The 23,913-nt window shown below is 44.3% G+C and overlaps 1 protein-coding gene across 1 annotated transcript; it reads right to left on the minus strand.

Moving 5' to 3' along the window:
- Window positions 1-214: 214 nt before the first annotated feature.
- uchl5 (ubiquitin carboxyl-terminal hydrolase L5) lies at window positions 215-23,837 on the minus strand. The gene is made up of 11 exons (XM_055642325.1): window positions 23,557-23,837; window positions 19,908-19,971; window positions 18,660-18,765; window positions 17,245-17,370; window positions 15,323-15,384; window positions 15,108-15,238; window positions 13,287-13,350; window positions 12,299-12,401; window positions 9,487-9,600; window positions 2,970-3,068; window positions 215-613 (listed from the first exon to the last, which is right to left on the minus strand). The coding sequence occupies exons 1-11, from the start codon at window positions 23,630-23,632 to the stop codon at window positions 569-571; spliced, it is 990 nt and encodes a 329-aa protein (XP_055498300.1). The 5' UTR covers window positions 23,633-23,837; the 3' UTR covers window positions 215-568.
- Between the last annotated feature and the right edge of the window lie 76 nt (window positions 23,838-23,913).

Consider the following 23,913-nt stretch of genomic DNA (forward strand, 5'->3'; position numbering starts at 1 on the left):
TTACTCTAGCACTTTGTGCTTTTTTAAATACAACAACCTATTTATGTGCTCGCGGCACTACTTACGTACTTGATTACTATTCCCGAAAATATTGAGCCACAGAGTTGCTTAAAAATACAAGAAGCGTGATTTCGATCACAATAATAGAAGCTCAACCTACAGTATTCACAATATAAATCTGGAATCAGTTGTGAGATCAGATTCAAACACTGGCTTTTTTGTAAATAATATTTTTTTATTTAGCATTTATTACCTTGACATGCATCTAAATCAATTGCATTACTCAACACAAGACAATAAAGCGACTTTAAAATCTGGGTCGTAAAATGTTGGCAGCACTTTGAAAAATTTGCATGGGGGAAATCTGTGTTTAAAAAATCTCACTTGTATTAAACATGGTATATAATGCATGCAAATAATGCAAATGAGGAACAATTAACAGACTTGTATGAGATGTATAATTCCAAATACAAGTGTGCTTTGAGAAGACCACTGGTAGTCGAGCCGAGTTCACTTCTTAGAACAGAACTAACAGCAGCAAATGGTCAAAAGTTATTAGGAACAAGATTCACTTGGCCTCTTGAGCTTTCTTAGCGTTGTTTTTTTCTTTTGCCTGCATTGAGGAACAAACACATTATTCCATCATGTGAAACCAACAAGAAGCACCATTTTACTTTGCTGCATCCCAACGTTTGATGTCATTCTGTACCAGAGAAGAGAAAGCATACAGAACAAAGACGATGTCAGAAACTGCAGAGGCTGGAATCTGAAGCTAAATACAAAGTGCTGGAGGAACTCAGTGGGTCAGGCAGCATCTGTAGAGGGAATGGACAGACATTTTGGTTGGGACCTTTCTTAAGACTGACCATTCATCCCCAGTTGCTGCCTGACCAACTGAGTTCCTTCAGCACTTTGTTCAGTAAGTTCAGAGATAAAGAGCGGAAACAGGTCCTTTGGCCCACCGAGACCATGCCGTCCAGTGATCCCTGCACATTAACACCATCCTCCACAAAATTTCATAATTTTTACCAAAGCCAATTAACCTGTACGACATTGGAGTGTGGGAGGAAACCGGAGCTCTAGGAGAAAACCCACACAGTTCACGGGGAGAATGTACAAACTCCGTACAGACAGCATCCAGTCAGGATTGAGCTTGGGTCACTGGCGCTGTAAGGCAGCAACTCTCCCGCTGCTCCACTGTGCCGCTCAAAAAAAACAAAAATTGAAATTGTGTTTGGTGTTTTGCTAAAACAAGACATCTCTCCCAATTACTTGCTGGTTTTCAATATCTCGCTGTCTGGGACTGGAACTTATTATCCAAGCCTCTAATGATATACACACAATGGGGATTTCCTGTGCTGTAAAAAGTTGTGCACACCCTTTTGAACATTTAATATATTAATTAGTCAGTCAAGCTGCAGAGCATTTACACCACTTTAACTGCAACCTGCATTTAGCTTTCTTTGAATTTATTGAAGAGTTCAAGGTGGTCAACATGCACATGTTTAATTGTCATATGTCTGTATGAAAATGGAAGAATGAAATTCTTACTTGCATCAGCTTAACAGGTCTGTAAACAACACTCATAGATAATACAAACAAAAGAAAGTTCAATAGATTTCTAAAAATCCAATATTAATGTAAATCAAAAGTCCAAAGTTCCTAGTACACCAAGATGTTTGAGGTTTAGTTGGTGTTTGTCGTGTTGGAAAGAGGCTAATCCTGAACCTGGAGGTCAGTTTTAAGACTCTGGTACCTTCTTGCCGATGGTATGTTTAATGAGAGCATGGCCAGGGAGGTGCGGGTCTTTGATGATGCTGGCTGCCTACTGTAGATCCTTTCAATAGTGGTGAAGTCAGTACCCGGGCACATTATGTATTTTCGAGGTTATACTAAAATATATGCTTACAGTTGTATACAACAAATGTAGATGAAATACAAATGAAAAACAAATTTGCATGGTATGGCTGTTACCTGTCTGAAAGATGATGTACATACTCCATGCCAAAACACGCAAGTTTGATCTAAAAGCATGATATGGGATTGGTGTGGGCTACGTTACATTAAGGTTAGCCGATTTTGTGCACAGCACATTTCCTTAAGCTCACCTGATCTGAGGTGTACACCTCAGTGACAGAAGTGTGCAGTTCCCAATCACCAAAATATTTCTGCTTCAGTTCTAACTCGTCTCTCATTCTCTCTCTCCCCCCCACCCCGCAACCAAAATGAAGAGCGTACACAAGAGCTAACAGAAACAAGGAACTGCAGATGTTGGTCAATACACAAAAGGACACAAAGTGGCAGTGTAACTCAGCAAGTCAGGCAGCACCACTGGAGAACATGAATAGATGACAGTCGAGACCCTTCTTCAGATAGCTTGTGCAGGGGGGCGGTGGGGTTAGCGAGAGAAATCTGGAAGGGGGGAGAGGCAGGACAAAAGCCTGGCAGAGGAGGGGGGGGGGGGGGGAGGGGCTTGATAGGCAGATGGCTGGACATGCAGAGTGCAGTTTAGAGATTTGCACTTTCTCCACCAGTTGAATGAGGAGAAAGTATAGTCATAGAGCTGTACAGCACAGAAACTGGCTCTTCAGCCCACCTTGTCCATGCCCACCAATTTGGCATCCTGGGTTGGTCTTATTTGCCTGCATTTGGCCCATGGCCCTCTAAAACCCTTCCTATCCATATATCTGTCCATATATCTTAATACAGTGGTTCTATATATTTCATTTACTTGTTTTTTATCTGCTTGCTGCGAGGATAATGCTTTTGTTTTGTTTATATAACTTTCCCCAAGCATCTCTTGTGAATCACATACATGATATGTATACCATGAACAAGCTTTCTACACATCTCTATTAGACAAGCACATGCAACCTCATGGAATTGATATTTACACTAGACTGATGGATTTACACTGCTTTGTCTACATTGCCAGGAAATAAGCATTATTTGCAGTCAAAGTCACTTGCCTTTTCTACTAGTGGTATTAACTGTTGGTGTTCTGCCAAAGTCTTTAACAATTCCATGATGAAGGGTAGGTAGTTATGTTTTCTTCTGACATTTTCAATCTGGAAAGAAATTGAGCACAAAATCAGAATTAGCACATATTACATTTAAAGCGTTGTAGAACCAAATCAAATATCTTGCTACGCACAAGTATGGTCAACCCATACACGTACAGCAGGCAGTGCAAAGAGAAAAATACCACAGTGTAGAATAGTTTTACAGCATTACATAACATAGTTTCAGAGAAAAAGTCCAGGGTCATCAACAAGGGAGCTTGGGAGATTTGGGACTACATCCTACCCATGGGACAAGCGTCCCTGACTGGATAAGGTTATATACATCTAGTGTAGATCTAAAGCTAGGATAGGTATGCAGGAACAGCTTCTTCCCCTCTTATCAGGCTTCTGAAAGGTCCTTCCATAAGCTAGGGTTCTGTCCGATTCACCATAACCTCGTTATGGACATTGCACTTTGTCGATGGAACTGAAGCGCTACAATGCTGAGAACCACAATGCCCTCCATAATGTTTGGGACAAAGACCCATCATTTATTTATATGCCTCTGTACTCCACAATTTGAGATTTGTAATTGAAAAAAAAAAATCACATGTGGTTAATGTGCACATTGTCAGATTTTAATAAAGGCCATTTTTATACATTTTGGTTTCACCATGCAGAAATTACAGCAGTGTTTATACATAGTCCCCCCCATTTCAGGGCACCATAATGTTTGGGACACATTGAAATGTAAATGAAATGTCATGTAAATGAAAGTAGTCATGTTTAGTATTTTGTTGCATATCTTTTGCTTGGCTGCTTGAAGTGTGCAATTCATGGACATCACCAGTTGCTGGGTGTATTCTCTGGTGATACTATGCCAGGCCTGTATTGCAGCCATCTTTAGCTTATGCTTGTTTTATGATATGATATGCCATTTATTGTCACTATACATGTACAGTGAAACTGAAAGCTGCTCGTACTCAGTGCATACATACAATTTTACACAAAAAACAAGAAACAGAAAAACAAAACAGAAGGGAGATGGGGGGGGGGGGGGAATAGGTGCACAAATTCTACGGCGCTACATACATATATACATATATACAGATGGAAGTCCGTGTTGGGCGGTGTAGTCAGTGCATGTGTGGATTTGAATTTATGGTAGATATAATTCTCGGGAAGCAGCTATTCCTGAGTCTGTTTGTCCTGGATTTGATGCACCTATAGCGCCTTCCAGAGGGCAGCAGGTCGAACAGTCCAAACGCAGGATGGGAGCTGTCTTTGGTGATCTTCTTTGCCCTGCTAAGGCAGCGGGAGGTGTAGATGTCCATCAGGGAGGGGAGAGGGCAACCAATGATCCTCTGCGCTGTCCTGGTTACCCTCTGAAGCCTCTCCCTGTCTGCCATGGTGCAGCTGCCATACCATGCTGTAATGCAGTATGTCAGCAGGCTCTCGATGGACGAGCGGTAGAAGGTCAGCAGCAGGTTAGAGTCCAGGTTGTGCTTCTGGAGGACCCTCAGGAAGTGCAGCCGCTGCTGAGCCTTCTTGATGACCGCCGTCGTGTTGTCCGTCCAGGAGATATCAGCAGCGATATGGATGCCGAGAAACCGGAAGGTGTTGACCCTCTCCACACACTCGCCGTTAATGTGTAGGGGGACTAAGTCGGTGCTGTGCCTCCTGAAGTCGACAATGAGCTCTTTTGTTTTCCTGGTGTTCAGAGCCAGATTGTTTTCTGAGCACCAGGTTGTCAACTTCAGGACTTCCTCTCTGTAGGCTGCCTCGTCTCCCTTTGAAATAAGTCCGACCACAGTAGTGTCGTCAGCAAATTTGACGATGTGGTTGTTGTTGTGGGCCGGACTACAGTCGTAGGTGTAGAGACAGTATAAGAGGGGGGCTTAGCACGCAGCCCTGTGGGGAACCGGTACTCAACCTGCGAGTGGAGGAGAGGTGGGGGCCGAGTCTCACAGTCTGGGGCCGGTTTGTGAGGAAATCCTTAATCCAGGCACATGTGACAGTGGGGAGGCCGAGAGTGACCAGTTTACCAATGAGGATGTCCGGGATGATTGTATTAAAGGCTGAACTAAAATCCACAAAGAGCATCCGGACGTAGCTCTGCCCCTGCTCCAGATGGCTCAGCAGAGTGGAGAGCTACGGTGATGGCGTCTTCTGTGGATCTGTTTTGGCGATAAGCGAATTGGTGGGGGTCGAAGTCTGGTGGTAGATAGTCCTTGATGTGCTGGAGGACCAATCTCTCGAAGCACTTCGTGATTACCGGAGTGAGGGCAACAGGACGGTAGTCATTAAGGCTGGTGATGGGAGACTTCTTCGGCACAGGGACGATTGTGGCTGATTTTAGGCAGGACGGAATAACTGCCTGGGCCAGGGAGAGATTGAAAATTCTGGTGAAGATGGCAGTGAGCTGGTGGGCGCACGCTTTGAGCACCTTACCAGGTACTCCATCTGGGCCGGTAGCCTTCTTGGGGTTCACTGCCAGGAGCACCCGTCTGACATCGTGTTCCCCGACAGTGAGTGGGGTAGTACAGGAGCCAGTCCCCTTCAGTTTTCAGAAGGGGGCTAGTCCCCTTCAGTTTTCCCTTCAGCATATAAAAGGCATGCTCAATTGATTTCAGATTGGGTGATTGATTTGGCCGCTCAAGAATTGACCAGTTTTTAGCTTAAAAAAACTCATTTATTGATTTAACAGTACGTTTGGGATCATTGTCTTGCTGCAAAATGCACTGTCGGTCAATGAGTTTCGAGGCATTTTTTGAACATGAGCAGATGTGTCTATACACTTCAGAACTCATTATGCTACCACCATCAGCAGTTGTATCATCAATGAAGATAAGCAAGCCAGAACCTTCAGCAGGCATACATGCCCAGGTAATAACACCCCCACCACCGTATTTCACAGATGAGGTGGGATGCTTTGGATCTTGGGCAGTTCCTTCTCTCCTCCATACTTTGCTCTTGCCATCATTCTGATATGTTAATCTTCATCTCATCTGTCGCTAACCAGTGGTTTGCATCTTGCAGTGTAGACTCTGTATTTCTGTTCATGAAGTCTTCTGTGGACGGTGGTCATTGACAAATCCACACCTGACTCCTGAAGAGTGTTTCTGATCTGTCGGACAGGCGTTTGAGGATTTATCTTTATTATATAAGAGAATTCTTTTGGCCTCAGCTGTGGAGGTCTTCCTTGGCCTGCCAGTCCCTTTGCAATTACAGGTGCACAACCTTTTATCCGAAGTTCCAAATAACGAAAAGCTCCGAATAGCGGACATTTTTTCGGTCCTTGAAAACGTTCACCGAGGGCGGCCCGCAGAGGTGACAGCGGAACCTCCGGTCGGTCCTCGAAGAAAGGGGAACTAAATCCCCATTCATAAAAGAGATGAGGGTATATTGCGCGGGAGGGTTAATAATTGACAATCTGCTGCTGCCTGCCCGCTGAGTTAAAAAGTTCCCACGGTAGACTCGCGATACACAGTGTATCGTGAGTCTTGCGTGGGAACTTTTTAAACTCAGTGGGCAGGCAGCAGCAGATTGTCGCTCCCTTCAGTTTCACCCCACCTACACCCCTCTGCTTCCCGGCCATGTGTGTGACCCTTTCCCTCCCCTCTCCAGCTCCCCGCCCATTGCACCGGCGCGGGGGCTTTGCACTGTCTTCACGTCGGCAATGCCAGCAGGTCAGTGCCAGTCACCGGAGACGTCAGGACCAACGGGACACCGACCCCCAGGCCCACTGCAAGCACGGAGATCCCAGAGACCCACAGCCAGCAGCAGCCCAGCTCCGTTCCAACTCCAGAGGAACACGAAGCTGAAGGTGTGCAAGGTACGTGTTGGTCTTGGGGTTGCAGATGAGGCGGCGCAGCTCGGGCTGTGACGTCTCCGGCCACCCCCCTGTACAGGAGCTGAGACTGGGAACTGTGGGGTTGTTTGCAGTTGCAGAGGGAGGGGGCAAGGACGGTACAGTTCCCAGTCTCAGCTCCAGTCCAGGGGGGTGGCCGAGAGACGTCAGGACCAACGGGACACCCGACTGCAAGCACGGAGATCCCAGAGACTCACAGCCAGCAGCAACTCTAGCCCAGCCCCGCTCCAGCTCCAGAGGAACCAGGGTTGCGGATGAGGGGGCGCAGCTCGGGCTGTGGGCGAACTGCCACTTGTCGCTGTAGCGGCGCATCGGGGAGCGGGTTCCTGTTGGTCCTGACGTCTCCGGCCACCCCCCTGGACAGGAGCTGAGTCAGGACCACCAGAAGCCGCTCCCCGGTGGGCCGCTACAGCGACGTGGCAGTTCGCCCACAGCCCGAGCTGCGTCCCCTCATCGGGACACCGACCCCCAGGCCCACTGTAAGCACGGAGATCCCAGATCAGCAACTCCAGAGGAACACGCAGAAGCTGATGGTGTGCAAGGTACGTCTTGTTCTTGGGGTGGCGCAGCTCGGGCTGTGGGCGAACTGCCACTTGTCGCCGTAGCGGCCCATCAAGGAGTGGATTCCTCTGGAGTTGGAGGGACACGGAGACACAGCGGCTTTTGAGAATGGTGGGCAATCACTTCCAAAGTTCTGCCCACACAGTCAGTACACCTCTCCTACACTTGTCTCCTGCACTAAGATCATCTCGCAGAGAATGATCCCAGCCTAACCCTCCCTATTCTCTCCTATTCTGCAAGAAAAAACTACATTGAAGACTCAAACTCGCGATCGGGTAACTGCCGGGATCTAGGCGCAAACTCGCGATCTTGCGGATATGAGCTGAGCACTCTACCACGGAGCCAGCCATTAAAATCTACGCTAAAAATCTTCCATTCCGAAAGCTGAAAATTCTGAACTGATGTCTCCAACAGCTTTATTCTTGTTTCTGAATCTCATCATGGCTTATTTGACTTTCATTGGCACAGTTTTGGTCCTCATGTTGATCAACAGCAATAAAAGTTTGCAAAGGTGATGGAAAGACTGGAGGAAAGACTAGGTGCTGAGAGCTCTCTTATACCTGCATTAAGAAGGCAATTAAACACACCTGTGAAGCCATGTGTCCCAAACATTATGGTGCTCTGAAATGGGGGAACTATGTATAAACACAGCTGTAATTTCTACATGGTGAAACTAAAATGTATAAAAATGGTCTTTAATAAAATCTGATAATGTGCATTTTAACCACATGTGATTTTTTTCTATTACAAATCACAAATTGTGGAAGTACAGAGGCAAATAAATAAATGATGGGTCTTTGTCCTAAACATTATGGAGGCCACTGTATATTCTGCACTCTGTATCTTCCCCTTTGCTCTATCTATTGTACTGGAGTTTGGCTTGATTGTATATATGTATAGTGTTCTCTGATCTGTTTGGATAGCATGCAAACAAAACTTTTCCCTGTGACAATAATACCAAAACCTAATGTTTCTACATATCTTTGCGGCTGCCAAGACAGTTCACCTGAACAATATTGGGAAAAGTCTGGGATAACTGCAAAATGCTTTTGTACCAGTCCACACTCGTGAAGCAAGACTTCAGGATGCCAACAGCGTGATCTATATATACCCTACGTCAAATAATGATCCGATTATATAGTCATTTATAACTTGGTAGTGCTGGTGCAGGGTTCTCAAAAAGTTAATCTACAAGTTGAATTTGGACAAGGACAGCAAACGCAATGCTAGAATTTATTTCACGCTAGTTAGAATACAAATAAAGGGATGTAACGCTGTGGCTCTGTAAGGCGCTGGTCAGGCCGCATTTGGAGTATTGTGAGCAATTTTCGGCACCATATCCGAGGAAGGATGTGCTGGCCCGGAGGAGGTTCCAGAGATTTACGAGAATGATCTCAGAGAATGAGTGGGTTAACATATGATGAACATTTAACAGCACTGGGCCTGTACTCGCTGAAGTTTAGAAGCACGAGGGGGGACCTCATTGAAACGCACCGAATAGTGAAAGGCTTGTGTACGGTGAATGTGCAGAGGGTGTTTCCACTAGTGGGAGTCTAGGACTAGAGGCCATAGCCTCAGAATTAAAGGACATTCTTTTAGGATGGAGATGGGGAGGAGTTTCTATAGTCAGAGGGTGGTGAACCTGTGGAAATCTTTGCCACAGAAGGCTGCGGAGGCCAAATCAATGGACATTTTTTAAGGCACTGATAAATTCTTGATGAGTACCGGTGTCATGGGTTATGGGGAAAAGGTAGGAGAATGGGGTTAGGAGGGAGAGATAGATCAGCCATGATTGAATGGCGGAGACTTGATGCGCTGATGACCTAATTCTGCTCCTATCACTTATGACATGACCATTACAAATACTTGGGAATGTGAGCAGCCCCCATCGGGAATGGCAGGAGTACCCACAGGAATGTCCCCCAGAAACAAAGTTATCATTACTTTTTAGAGATTTATTTGTCATCTTATAAATACGTTATAACTATTCACATTTTGATCAGCTTTACTGCGTTAAACAGTTATCAGCTGTATTTGTTTAGATAAACGCACCTTGTACCGTTTCAATTTCTGATTTTCTTCGTCAATCAGCATCTGAAATTTAGCTACTTCTGACTGAATAGAGTTGATGACACTGGTGCTCTGATCTGTATCCATGGGCTCTTCCTGCACAGAAAAAAAATAGAATGTTTTTAATAGTGCTTCCATTTTAAATTCTTGTCGTTTCTTTTACGTACTATTTTCCAGGTACTTGGAAAAGTACAAAAAAATTAAACTAAGGTAAATCCTGGAATCTGTGAAACAATGTTATAATGAACTTTTGTTTTATTAATTAAAAATTGATAATTGAAAAAAATCTGAAATTCAAAACTATATTGAGACTGGCTGTGAACTTTATATTCTTAATTCAGATTACTAAATAATTCAATTAAACTTGAAGCACTAAAACAATTTGGATTTGTCAGGCCTTGTGGAAATTGCGTAGGATTTGGGTAGGAATTGGCTGGCTCGAAGGGCTGAATGACCTCCTCCTGCACCTATATTCTATGTTTAATTGTTGGAAATATTTTAAGATTAATTTTACTCTCCAAAGTGCAATTTTATTCTCCAAAGTAATTTTTTAAATATTCCTGATACTGCCTTTAACATATTAAATATAAGTGAAGCTTCCCTGTAGGATCGCTGCATTAACTAGAATAATGTGTTGTAACGCAGAGAATTCAGAAAATATTGCGTGACAGAAGTTCAAGCCCTTAGGGATCCAAATCCAATTTGGCCAAGACACTACCGTGTGTAATTGTTCAAGAAACGTTCCCAGCTTTCACCTAAGCACAGGGGTGCAGTGATAGTGTTGCTGCCTTAAGGCACCAGAGACCCGGGTTCAATCCTGACAACGTGTGCTGTCTGTATGGAGTTTCTACGTTCTCCCCATGACCATGTGGGTTTTCTCCGGGTGCCCCGGTTTCCTCCCACATTCCAAAGACGTGCAGGTTTGTAGGTTAATTAGCTTCTGTAAATTGTCCCGAGTGTGTAGGATAGAGCTAGTGTAACGGGTGGGTGATCAATGGTCGGTGTGGAAGCTGTTTCTCTAAACTAAACCTCCATGTATTTCAGCACTCTTTCACATAAGTTAGAGAGTTCGAAGCATGAGCCGCAGGGAAATTCACAAATAGATTCCCATCCCACCCGCCTTCATTACTGACTATAAACAGACGAGATTGTCTCAAGTGATGATGCCCCATAGTAACCACATTGCAACAATATGCTATTAACAAGGGAAAAGACCCACACAATGGAAATAACAAGAGCCTATCATGCTGTTTACATTGCCAAAGAAGCAACTCCCTGAAAATATGGCTGTTTGAAAATACAACATTATATTTTATCTTACAAAGTTCTGGTGTAAAAGTAAAAAGTAGATGAGCTGGATTTAATGCTGCTCTGAATGTGGCAAGAGAGATTATATGTTGGATTTTAGAAACATGACATAGCTATCATTGGCCTAAACAGCTTAAAGCCAGAGACTAATCTCCGACCCATTTCTTTGACATTTGCATGGCTTTCATCGGGTTACCAAAGGAGTTAAATTCCCAAATAATGCGTTATATGAAAATCCATACAGCAAAACATACAGTGATTTCTTAGCTTTCAAGGGGAATATATTCCAGAAATGGCCACAAACCCCTAAATGCCACAAGAAAAACGAGTTACCAACTGTAGAAAATGAGGACAAATATCAGAAACTAATTAATCCCGGTAGAGATGCTGTAAGTCCAAAGAAAACCGTGCTCATTTTAACAAGCTGAAGTGAGTCATTCAATTGCCATCATTGCCAGATGGAAGAGTGCAGGTGCAGAGAGAGATTATTTTCCATCATTTTCAAAAAGTTAACCATTTAAGACACTTTCCACTTGATCCATTCAAAATAACTTAAATATGAATAGTGTTTTACAGATGTTAATAGCGCTTTAAATATTAGTCAAGTTTTGTAGATAGTTTAGTTACACAGCATGGCAACAGGCCCTTCAGCCCACCAAGTCCATGCCGACCATTGATCACTCATTCGCACTAGGTATGCTATCCCACTTTCTCATCCACTCCCTACACACTCAGGGCAATCTACAGAGGCCAATGAACCTACAAACCCACACCTCTTCGGAATGAGGGAGAAAAACCACATGGTCACAGGAACGTGCATGGACAGTAAAAGAGGTCAGGATCAAACCCATGTCTTTGGCATGGTGAAGTAGCGGCTTTACCATCTGCGCAACTGTGCCACCCACACGTCCCCCAAGACACTGGTCTCCAAATGCACTTTCCATCTTTCAATGCAGCACACAAAATCTTTGTTATGTGTTAAATTAAGTTAAAGCCCTTTGTTGCAGCAAGGATTTGTCAAAGTGTTTAAGAAGGAACTGCAGATGCTGGAGAATTGAAGGTACACAAAAAAGCTGGAGAAACTCAGCGGGTGCAGCAGCATCTATGGAGCGAAGGAAATAGGCAACGTTTCGGGCCGAAACCCTTCTTCAGGATAAGGATTTGTCAAATGTTTGCCAAATGGTTTTGAGCTATACTCAAACCTTGGATGTAGAGAAATTAAATATTCATTGAAAATATAGAAATAAATACTACTTTGGTAAGAATTATTTATTTCTATGTCAGCATAATATTTCCATGTGAATTTAATTGAATAAATACATTGATAAACTATTTGGTTTGCTGCAGTTAGTTACCGTTCCCGTATTCATTTCCTGCAAGGTATTCTTCCAAAAGACAAAGTGATTAAATCACAAGAGCACACGGAGGAACCAGACATGAATGAATAAGATGCAATGATGGGTTTATACTAGTAAATAATTCTCACCTCTGATAGCTGCCTCTGTAGATCTTTAATCTTTCTTTCATATATCATCTTCCTGTCCGATACAATTGCCATGAGGTTAAACCTGATCTCTCCCTCACTGTATCTGGAACCCAAAAAAATGGCAGGCTTGGACCAAGACATTTAAAGAAACTAAACACAGCATCAAATACCCATCTCCAACCTCGACACAAAAACAATTCTGGTACCTTTCATGTCCATGGAATAACACAAAGAATTTCAAAATTAATGCACTTCTGAAATTCACTGCTGTTGCTTCTAAAATACACACAGACAGGTTCCACAAACATTAAAATAAATATCCCACATCTATTTAATTGAGGTCACTCAAGAGAATGGTTACATCTGAAAGGTCCCGACCCGAAACATCTCCTGACTATTTCCTCCACAGATGCTGCCAGACACGTTGAAAGCGTCAATGTGCAGCCAGATCCGGTCCTCACCCACCTGGACCAAACCAGGTAGTCGGCAAGATCCGTTCCAGGGCCCTGGCTGCAGGGGTCGTATTGACACGGGTCCCGATGAGGTCGGGATTGGCCGTCTCACCTGGCCTAGGCACCACATTTTCAGGGTGACTTCCGGCAGAGGGGAAGGGATTTCAAGTATGCGGTTGAAATTTTAAAGGGGGCACCGGACCACCAATTGGCGGACAATCGTGGGTGGACCTCCACATAGGAATAGATATTGGCTCCTTATCATCTCTTCAGTCCGAGGCGCAGAAGCACATCGCTGATTAGATAAAGTTACACTACAACCCTGACCAGCCAAGTATCCATTAAAGTTTCCCATCTTTTTAATCCAACTGCGTTTCAAAATTAGCAGTCATTGTCTACACTATTCTCGCATTTTATTGAGAACTGCTTCTACCGGGCAATATTTAACCTAATTACTACTTTTGTAGACATTCGCTGAGAACAATTGCCCTTAAACCAAGAAAATGAACAAATGTACTGTTAGCTCATATACTTACTTCTGTATTCTCTTCGCTATGACCGGTCGCACGGCACTGACCCAGTCATCTTGATTACATGTTCCTGGCAAAAGAACATCACAAATCGACACATATGAATAAAGGCATCTGAATAGCAATAGACTTTCCCACAAGTAATGCTCACAGCAAGGAGAACATATTGTGTTACAATACAACATGGAAGAACACATAAATTAATAATCTTAAAAGTACAAGTAATACAATCAATAACCTCACGGCACTTCCGACTGAGCTTGTGAATCCTAACTTTGCGCAGGCTTCATAGAGAAACATCAAGTATTGAATCTAACTACTTTCAAAATGAGAATTGATCTATTCGATTTACACTCATCTCAACATTTCCAGAAGGATGCAGGGGGATGGGGGAAGTGCCGCGGGATGGGGTGGTTTGGGTAGGAAGGGATGAGTTAACCAGGGAGTTGCAGAGGGATGGGTCTCTGCGGAAGGCAGAAAGGGGTGGAGATGGGAAGATGAGATTAGTGGTGGGATCCCGCTGTAGAACGCTGCGTTTGTTGCGGAGACCGGTGGGGTGAAAGGTGAGGACCGGGGAACTCTATCCTTTTCCTCGTCTGTGGGAGGGGAAGCGCGAACAGAACTGCGGGATACAAAGGAGATGCTGGCGGGGAATCCATGACAGTGGTGGAAACCAATTCTACTAAAGAAAGGACAGAATGGAAAGGCTCATCTTGGGAACAGCTGCAGCGGAGATGGATAAGTGGAGAGTAGAGAAACTCTTTGCAAGAAGTGGGGTTGGAGGAAGTGTAGCCCTGATAACTGTGGAAGGTGGTTGGTTTGTAGTAGACGTCAGCTGACTGTCTAACCTGTGTGATGGAGACGGAACGATCAAGAAAAGGGAGAGAGATGTCAGAGATAGTCCAAGTGAATTTAATGCAGGGTGGTCAGTGGGAAACTTAAAGAAATTAACAAGTTTTGCAGGGGTGAGGCTGTTCCAATGCAATCATCGATGTAGCAATTGGGGAATGGTGCCAATATGCAATTGGGACAAAGAATATTTGACAGCTAATAAAAATGCAGGCATAGCTGGGACCCATGCAAGTGCACATGGCTGCAGCTGTAACTTGAAGGAAGTGAGAAGTGTCAAAAGAGAAGGTAGACAAATGCTGGAGAAACTCAGCAGGTGAGGCAGCATCTGTGCAGTAAAGGAATAGGTGACGCTTCGGGTCAAGACCCTTCTTCAGACTGAAAGAGACTTCTCGACGAGAAACGTCGCCTTTTCCTTCGCTCCATAGATGCTGCCTCACCCGCTGAGTATCTCCAGCATTTTTGTCTACCTTCGATTTTTCCAGCATCTGCAGTTCTTTCTTAAACAGAGTCAAAAGAGAAGTTGTTTACAGAGAGGACAGGTTCCACCTGGTGGAGGTTAGTGTTAGTGGAGGGACATTGAATGTGTCTCTGTTCAAGAATTTCTGAACCTAAACCTCTGGCATCCATGTACTTGTCCAAGTTGGGCACAGTGCCACTGCTGTAGACACTAGAAACACAATGCGGAAACAGGCCCTTTGGCCCACCTAGTCCAGGCCGACCAATGATCACCCCATACACTAGCACTATCCTACACACGAGGGACAATTTCCAATTTTACCAAAGCCAATTAATCTACAAACCTGTCCGTTTTTGGAGTGTGGGAGGATGCCAGAGCACCCTTAGAAAACCCACACGGTCACAAACTCTGTACAGATAGCATCCGTAGTCAGGATCGAACCCGGGTATCTGGCGCTGTAAAGCCAGCAGCTCTACCGCTGCGCCACCCCTACGTCCGAACAATGAAAGCATCCTTACCCAAATCAATTGGTCCTTCTCTTAATCCATCCAGTTCATACAGCCTTCCATGGACGGGAAAGTAACTGACAAAATGAAATGCATCTTCCTCCTTTCCTGCAGTCTTGGCATCAAACTCAAACATTTGCTGCCTGGGAAGGAAGTTGGCAGAGTGGGATTAGAGGAACTTTGGAGAAAGCTGGTGAAATAAAACAAGTGGTGTAGAGACCTATTACCTGGCAAAACCGTTGTGAACTTGCCGAATAACTTCAGAGTTGCTCAGAGCCAAGCCTTTCATCTGTTTTAAAAGAGCAAAATTAATGAGTCCAAGGACTGCTTTAGTTTCTCCTAACAAAGTTAAAACAAGGGCTATTGTAAATATTCACCATCCTCCACTCGACCCATGTCACTTGCTTGAAATATTCTGGATTGCAAATAAACACATAATGGTGTTTCTAACAGAATAAAGCACAAAATGTATTTATGAATTACACACAAAGGAACCCCCACCTCACCTGTATCCACCAATCACTTGCCAGGCTTTGCCCCACCCCCACCTTTGTCCAGTTTTCTCCCCAGTACTCCACTAGTTTGAAGAGTACTGACCCAAAATGTCAGTCCATTAGCTCCACGGATGCTGCCTGACCGGCTGAGTTCCTCCAGTACTTTATGTTTTGCTCAAGATTCCAGCATCTGCAGTCTCTTTTGAATCCATTATTATTTTCTGTTTCCTTAATAAATCTATTTTTCACTTTTTCATTTTAGTAGCATTCTATTACTTTCTAGATCCAAAACCACCAAGATCCCGCTGAGTTATTCCAACATTTTGTGTCTATGTTCAGTTTAAACCAGCATCTGCAGTTCCTTCCTACACAAGTCTACTCCGCCATTCAATCATGGCTGATCTATCTACCCTCTCAACCGCATTCTCCTGCCTTCTCCCCATAACCCGACACACTTACTAATCAAGAATCTGTCAATCTCCACCTTAAAATGATCCATTGACCTGGCCCCCACAGCTGTCTGTGACAATGAATTCCAGATTCACCAACCTTATAAATTAACTTCCACCCACCACAACCAAAATAAAGATCTTGCTGGGAACTTTGACAATGCAACTAGAATTATACTGTTCCTCAAAATGTGACTTCCGAAGATCAGTGAAGACACTTTCAGACTCAATTTGAAGATAATAATCCTGTTTATTGTTTCAACAGCAGTTCCACATATAGCAACACTTTGATAAGCTACAGGACATTGTTGGCAGTGAACCGGCAGATTTCCCACTCTTGGATGTTGCTATGAACAAACCGATACATTTTAAATCAACGATAGACAAAGAATGCTGGAATAATTCTGCAGGTCAGGCAGCATCTCGGGAGAAAATGGATAGATGATATTTTGGGTTGGGACCCTTCATTACCCTTAATTAATCTTTTTAAGATGCATAGAATAACATTGCGTGAACCAGGCAAGTTTAAAGGGTGACACAAGGAACTGCAGACCTTGGAATCTTGCGTAGGACATGGTGCTGGAGTAACTCAACATAGCAGGTAGCATCTCTGGAGAACATGGTTAGGCAACGTTTCAGGTCCTCAGACTGATTATAGTGGGAGAAAGCTGGCAAGTGATAAGTGGATAAGAGCAAGGAGATTTTTAACAGAAGCTTGGAGAACAAATGACTACCATTGATGGTCCAGGTGGTGGATGGTTCGTTTGAGAGTTATTTAATAAGCATATATATAACTACTTCAATCGCAAAGGCATAGAAGGCTGCACACCTATTGTAAGCCAGGTACCAAACAGTTGGGATTTCTAAATAATCAGATAACTACTTAATGTAGAAACGAAGAACTGCAGATACTGGCTATTAACAAAGATAGACACAAAGTGCTGGAATATCTCAGTAGGTCAGGCAGAGAAAAAGGATAGGTGACGCTTTCGGTCAGGAACATACTTCAGGCGAAACATCACCTATCCTTCTCTCCAGAAATGCTGCCGGATCCTTAAGACTTACTACAGCACTTTGTGTCTATCTTTAGCCACTTAATGGAGTTTTACTGTAAATGAAAAGAGTATATTGTACCAACTGCATTCCAATTACAGCAGTAAAGTTTTCAACACGTTAAAAAAAGTAGAACCATTTGGAGATACTTACAGCAGCATCAAAGCTTTGTGAGAATTCTTTAAATTCCCCAAGAGTGTCCCCGAGTTCTATATCTGGATGAACACAGTTCAACAAAACGCTGATAATTGCTTGAGTTGCACAGGCATTATTGATAACCTTGATGGGGTAAAAGGCAAAACAGAAATCAACAATGAGTAGACAAAATGTTGGAGTAATTTAGAGGGTTAGGCAGCATCTCAGAAAATAAGCAACGTTTCAGGTCAAGATCCTTCTTCAGACTACTCAAACAGTGAGAAGATACATTTGCATCAAAATAAATCATTGATAAAATACAAAAACAGGAATATAATGCTGAGGCTCTATAAGGCACTGGTCAGACCACATTTGGAGTATTGTGAGCAATTTTGGGCCCCATATCTGAGGAAGGGTGTTCTGACGGTGGGAAGGGTCCAGAGGAGGTTTATGAGTGGGGTAACATATGATGAGCGTTTGACAGCACTGGGCCTCAACTCACTGGAGTTTCGAAGGATGAGGGGAGACCTCATTGAAATTTACCGAAGAGTGAAAGACCTGATGAAGTGGCTGTGGAGAGAATGTTTCCACTGGTGGGAGAGTCCAGGACCAGAGGTCATAGCCTCAGAATTAAAGGAAGTTTCTTTAGGATGGAGATGTGGAGGAATCTTTGGTCAGAGGTTGGTGAATCTGTGGAATTCTTTGCCACAGAAGGCTGTGGAGGCCGTCAATGGATATTTTTTAAGGCAGAGATAGATTGATTCTAGATTAGTACGGGTGTCAAAGGTTACAGGGAGATGGTAGGAGAATGGAGTTAAGAGAGAAAGACCGATCAGCCATGATTTAATGGTGGAGTAGACTTGATGGGCCGAATGGCCTAATTCGGCTCCTATCACATGAACATGAATATTGTATCCGAAGAGACATGGTTTGTTTCCTTGAATTAGGAAGAGTCAACACGTATATCTGGTCACTTACTGTTTTAATCCATGGGAATGTATTTACAGCACAGAAACGGGTCATTCAGCCCAGGTACAAATTAATTTATTCTCCAAATGCCTCATCCTATTTTCTTCATCTAACCCCTTTAATATATCCAGAAAATGCTGGAAAACTTAACAGACCAGACAGCATCTGTGGAAAGGGAATCAGAGTTAACAATATCGGTCAGAGGCTCTTGTCAGTGACTTGTTTTGCTCCTTCCCAGTTCTGATGAAAGATATGTTAAACTCTTGTCTCTTTCCATAAACGCAGCCCGCCCTGCTGATTATTTCCAATATTTTATTCTTACTTGCTCAAAATATAGGTAGCAGGGTCTCCCCATGAACTTTTGATTTTCACAATGGTAATCTGTCAGAATCGCACCCAAAGTGTGCCACATTATCAGTGTTTCTGCACACGCTTCTAAATTAGAATAAATTATCTTCCTCTACCTGTTTGGCAAAGAATATTTTCTCCAGTCTCGAATCCTGAACAATGGATCCCGCTGGTTCTTCTCCCGGCTGCCACTTGAATAAGAAGATTAGGCCATGAACTGGTCTGAAAAGACAGAGGACTATTATGGCAAAATTACGTCCAACGTGGCATGAAATGCACATACACACTAAACTATTTTGTGTAGGGAGTAACTACAGATGCTGGTTTACATCAAAGATAGACAAAATGCTGGAGTAACACAGTGGGTTAGGTAGCAACTCTTGGCAAAAAGGAATAGGAGACGTTTCAGGTCAAGACCCTTCTTCAGATCCAAAACGCCTCCTACTCCTTTCCCCCAAAGATGTTGCCTGACCCACCAAACTATTTTGCCGTTAAGCAATTTTATCATTTTCATGACTGCCACGCAAACTTTTCATTTAACTGAAGAGCCTGAAGAAAATGATTTTGTCACTCACCTTAAATAGGTGTTCCTATTTTGTTCTATTTGTATAAAAATGTCCGTAATTATTTTATCAAAACCCTTCACAATACAAACGTCCCTTGAACCTTTGTTACTCGAGGGGAGACAACTCCAACATCTCTGATCTTTCCACGCACAAAGATGATAATCCTTTGGAATACACTTGTAAATCTCCTCTACGACCTCCTTGAAAGCTTGGCCTAATGGTGTCCAAAATTTTAGACATCAATTATTTACTTAGTGCTTACTTAGCAAGAGTGCATTTTGTTGGAGAACAAATCGTGCCGGTACACACAATTAATAAACGTCGGTGTCACGTGCCAGAAAACAAAATATATTTAACTATTAACTTTTTAGAGGTGCCAGTACACCATACAGACACAACGATGCACTACTTAGCATCCCATTAAAGTACAGAGCATCTATTTGGACACTGTCTTCATTTAAGACAATTGTTTTTTTACACAGTTTGTCCTGTCACCCTTGATAATTTCTGAACAAAAGTCATGTGGTATTGTTGCTCCTGCACCCATACTAAATAAAACTGCTTCTTATTTTTCCTTTACCATGCATCATTTTACAATTCCACATAAGTAGCATCTGTGTGGCTTTCACATTATACCATTTTGTTTCTCTAATCCATTATTAACCTCCTCAATGGTTAGCACATCCTCAAATAACCAAACTGGTACTGTTTCTATGCCAAGCAAAAACAAAAGTTGAGGCCCAAATGCATTTTTTATTCAGTAGTAACTTTAAATTTTACTCTAATCTGGCAACTTACTTTAACTTGTCAAAGTTTTCTGGTTCCAGACTCCATATTTCTTCCACCTGAACACCTTTGCATCCTGAAATATATAAAGATTATTAAACCAACTTTTTTTAAATACATTATTTATCTTGTTGCATTGCAAAACAGAGGGAAATTAAGTATTTTTTATAGAATACAAATACCACAGTCCTTGTCAAAGGTGATGGTTTTAAGATCAAGTTCAAGTTTGTTATCATATGTTTGAGTGTGGGGAGGTACAGGTACAAAGAAAAATCGGAGACAAAATTACACATAAATTACACAGAAAATTCTAAAAGGAAGGCTGCAAAAATACAAGACATTAGAGCAAAATTATAACTAGAAAAAAAAACCCCAACTCATGGTGGTGAAAGAGGAAGTCTATAACGTTCTGTTGTTGAGGTTGAGTTAGGGTTGTGTAGGTGGGTTAAAAAACCTGAAGTAGCTGTTCCTGAACCTGGCGGTGTGGTACTTCAGGCTTCTGTACCTCCTGCCCAAGGGTAGAGGAGATGGCAAGGGCCCGGATGGTGGGGATCCTTGATGATAAAGGCCGTCTTCTTGAGGTAGCGTCTAATGTAGATACTTTCACTGGGAGAGCAGTGCCTGTGATGGACCATCCCTGCAGTCTCAACCTAGGCATTGGAAATGCCATACTAGGACATGATGCAACCAGCCAGGATACTTTCTACAGTATATCTGTAAAGGTTTGTTGGAATTTTCAGAAACATACTGAAGCTCTTCATAACTCTAAGAAGCACTGCTATGCCTCCTTCGGAACCAACTAACAATTTTCTAGGGTTCCTTGCATTTATCATCAAACTAACTGGGCCACTATCTTTTCTGGCCTTGAATTCCAGATGCAAGATCAATAAAGTTGTGTGGCACAAATGACAGAATCACCGGTCCTTAAACATGAGGTGAAACATAGACCATATTTCACCTGGAGCAAACAAAAAACCCAAACAGCTGGCAGAACTCGGGCACTATTGAAAAAGCTACTTATCTTAACTACTAAACCAGGTTCGCTTCTTAATAAACAGACACCACACAACCGGTTTGGTAGACCAGTTCAAAACTTTACTTAACATCGGCCGATGGAAGGGAGGGAGAACTCCAGTCAAGTGCCCAACACAGACACTTGACTGTGCTCAGTCACCTTCCCTGAACAACAGAATTACATTGCTTTAAATAGGTTTTTTTGTCCCCTTATCACATTCCACAGACATTAGTCATGGTCAGAAGTACTGGAAAAGGTTTCCACAGAATGCATCACATCAAACCTTTTTTTTTACATGGTACAAGATATACTAAAAACATTGTCCATTTGCCTTATCTCCAAATAGACCACCCTAGCTCTCTTCGCTGCTTCCTCTGTCATTTGGTCCCTCATAAACATAGGTCATTTGTTTACAAAGATGTGACTGGCTATTTCGCTCTTCCTTTATTGCCTCCTCCCCATAAACATTGGTTTATGGCATCTCACTTCAAAGATTTGACCAGCTATCTCTCTAGCTCCTTCACTTGGGAGACAATGTTATCTCACACACCCCGCAACCTGAGGAAAGCCTAATTTGACACTAAATATAAGCTGTAAGCTAGCCCAGAAACCAATTTAATATCTTCTTATATTTTTAACTAAAACTCGGCTTCATCACTATCAGTGGAAGGAAAATAATGTTTCGACATTTCATGTTTAAGAAAGAACTGCAGATGCTGGAAAAATCGAAGGTAGACAAAAATGCTGGAGAAACTCAGCGGGTGAGGCAGCATCTATGGAGCGAAGGAATAGGTGGAGGAACTCAGCGGGTGAATCCGTATCTATGGAGCGAAGGAATAGGCTGGAGAAACGTCTCACCCGCTGAGTTTCTCCAGCATTTTTGTCTAATGTCAACATTTTATGTTCTGATATAGGTATCAATCCTAAACAGGTCCACATTACTTTGGGAAGTTTTAATCTTAAAACAAATCCTGCCATTAACCACATTTCCCTCCACAGATGCTGCCTGACCATCAAGTTCCTCCAGCACTGTAGTACAACTGCCTTATCCACTCATCAATGCCCAGAAACATTAAGTATTACATTTAAGCAATATATGTTTAGAGATTTTCTTCAGACTGGAAAAGGCTCCCAACCCAAAACCTTGCATGTCTGTTCCCGTGCAGAGATGCTGCCTGATCCACAGTTCTTCCAGCAGTGTGTTTTTTGCTGAATATACCAGCATCTTCATGCTCCTGCAATTAACCATGCTACTCATTTAAGAGTTAGTGTTTAATTGCCACATATTCTGATAATGGAACAAATAAATTCTTATTTGCAGCAGCACCTGTGTGTGCACAATACAATACACAAAGATAATATATAAAATGCCAAATGAATAGCCGCAATGCGTTCCTGAGGTTTTTAAGAGATTCTGAACATTCCAACAGATGTTTACAGATGCACCGTAGACAGCATCCTGACTGGTTGCATCATACACAAGACTTTGGTGAAGCTGCATTTAGTTCATTGTGTGCATCGCGTTCAGTTTTGATCACCCTGCTAGAGGAAGGATGTTCTTAAGCTGGAAAGAGGGCAAAGAAAATTTACGGAGATATTGCCAGGGCTTGAGGGCATGGGCTTCACGGGTAAGGTTGGCGGACAAGCTAGGAATATATTCCTTGCTGTGCAATATCAATACTCAGGAATGCAAGAGGCTGCAGATACATGGCCCAGTCCATCACAGGCAGTCCTCTCCACCATCGAAAGTATCAACATGAGGCACTACCTCAAGAAGGCAGCATCTACACCAAGGATTCCCATCATGCAGGCAATGCTCTTTCCTTTTCCCTCAGGCAGGAGGTACAGAATTGATCATCCAATAACCCCAAACCCCTTCCTCCCTGCCTTTCCTATCATCATACTCCCTCCAGTCCACTTCCTCAACCTTCCCCAGCCCACTTACCCTTCATCCTCTCCTCCACCCTCCCCACCCACTTCGCATCTTCCCCACCCCTCCCCTTCAACTCCTCCCCGACCCCCTTCTCCAACACCCTCCCCCACTTCACCCCCTCCAGCCCTTCCCTAATCCTCTCCACCACCACTCACTCCCCCCCACCCGCTGAACTCTCCCACACCCTCCACACCCCTGTACCACCCCCCCCCACACTCCCCCCACCCCCTGAACACCCACCAACCCACACCCTCCACCACCCCCACCTCCACCACCCCCCCCCCCCCTGAACTCTCCCACACCCCTCCACCACCCCACTCCACCACTCCCCCCCCCCCTGCAACTCCTCCCACCCCCACCACCACTCTCCCCCACCCCCTGAACTCTCCACCACCCCCTACACCACTCCTCCCCCACCCCCTGAACTCTCCACCACCCCCTACACCACTCCCCCCCCCCCTGAACCTCTCCACCCCCACCCCTGACACCACTCCCCCCACCCCCTGAACTCTCACACCACCACTCCCCCCCACCCCCTGAACTCTCCACCACCCCCTACACCACTCTCCACCACTCCTCCCCACCCCCTGAACTCTCCACCACCACAACTCTCCCCCCCCCCCCCTGAAACTCTCCCCAACCTCCCTAACTCTCCCCACCACTCTCCCCACCTCCACACTCCCCCTGCACCACCACTCCCCTCCCCCCATTACCGAAGCCCTTGATCAGCTCGGTGAAGACGCCGGGGTCGCTCTCCATCAGGCACCACTCGCCCGCGCTGCCTGCCATTTCTGCAGCGCGCCCGTGCGCTTCCCTCCTCCGCCGGGCGGTGCCGAGCCGAGCCCGGGCCTGGGGCCGCGGTGAGTGAGGGGGGAGGGGGGCTGTGCGTGCCTGGGGCCGCGGTGAGGGACAGCCTGGTCCGAGGGTGACGGTGACGGAGGCGCCGACGCTCCGACCGCCCGGCGATGGCGCGGCCTCTTCCCGGCACGCCCCGCGGCGCGGCGAGGGACGGAGGCTCAGCCCGCGCATGCGCGCCGTGTTGCCGTGGCAACGGGCGGGTGGCGGGAAAC

The sequence above is a fragment of the Leucoraja erinacea genome, chromosome 10 (genome assembly GCF_028641065.1).
Source record: "Leucoraja erinacea ecotype New England chromosome 10, Leri_hhj_1, whole genome shotgun sequence".
Taxonomy (NCBI): Eukaryota; Metazoa; Chordata; class Chondrichthyes; order Rajiformes; family Rajidae; genus Leucoraja; species Leucoraja erinaceus.

Coding starts and splice junctions, on each gene's coding strand:
- uchl5 (XM_055642325.1), bottom strand. CDS start 23,632: ATGGCAGGCAGCGCGGGCGAGTGGTGCCTGATGGAGAGCGACCCCGGC. Junction 18,766..19,907: donor GAAAACTTTGACAAGTTAAA/GTAAGTTGCCAG, acceptor CTGTCTTTTCAG/ACCAGTTCATGGCCTAATCT. Junction 12,402..13,286: donor ATAGCGAAGAGAATACAGAA/GTAAGTATATGA, acceptor TTTGGGTTCCAG/ATACAGTGAGGGAGAGATCA.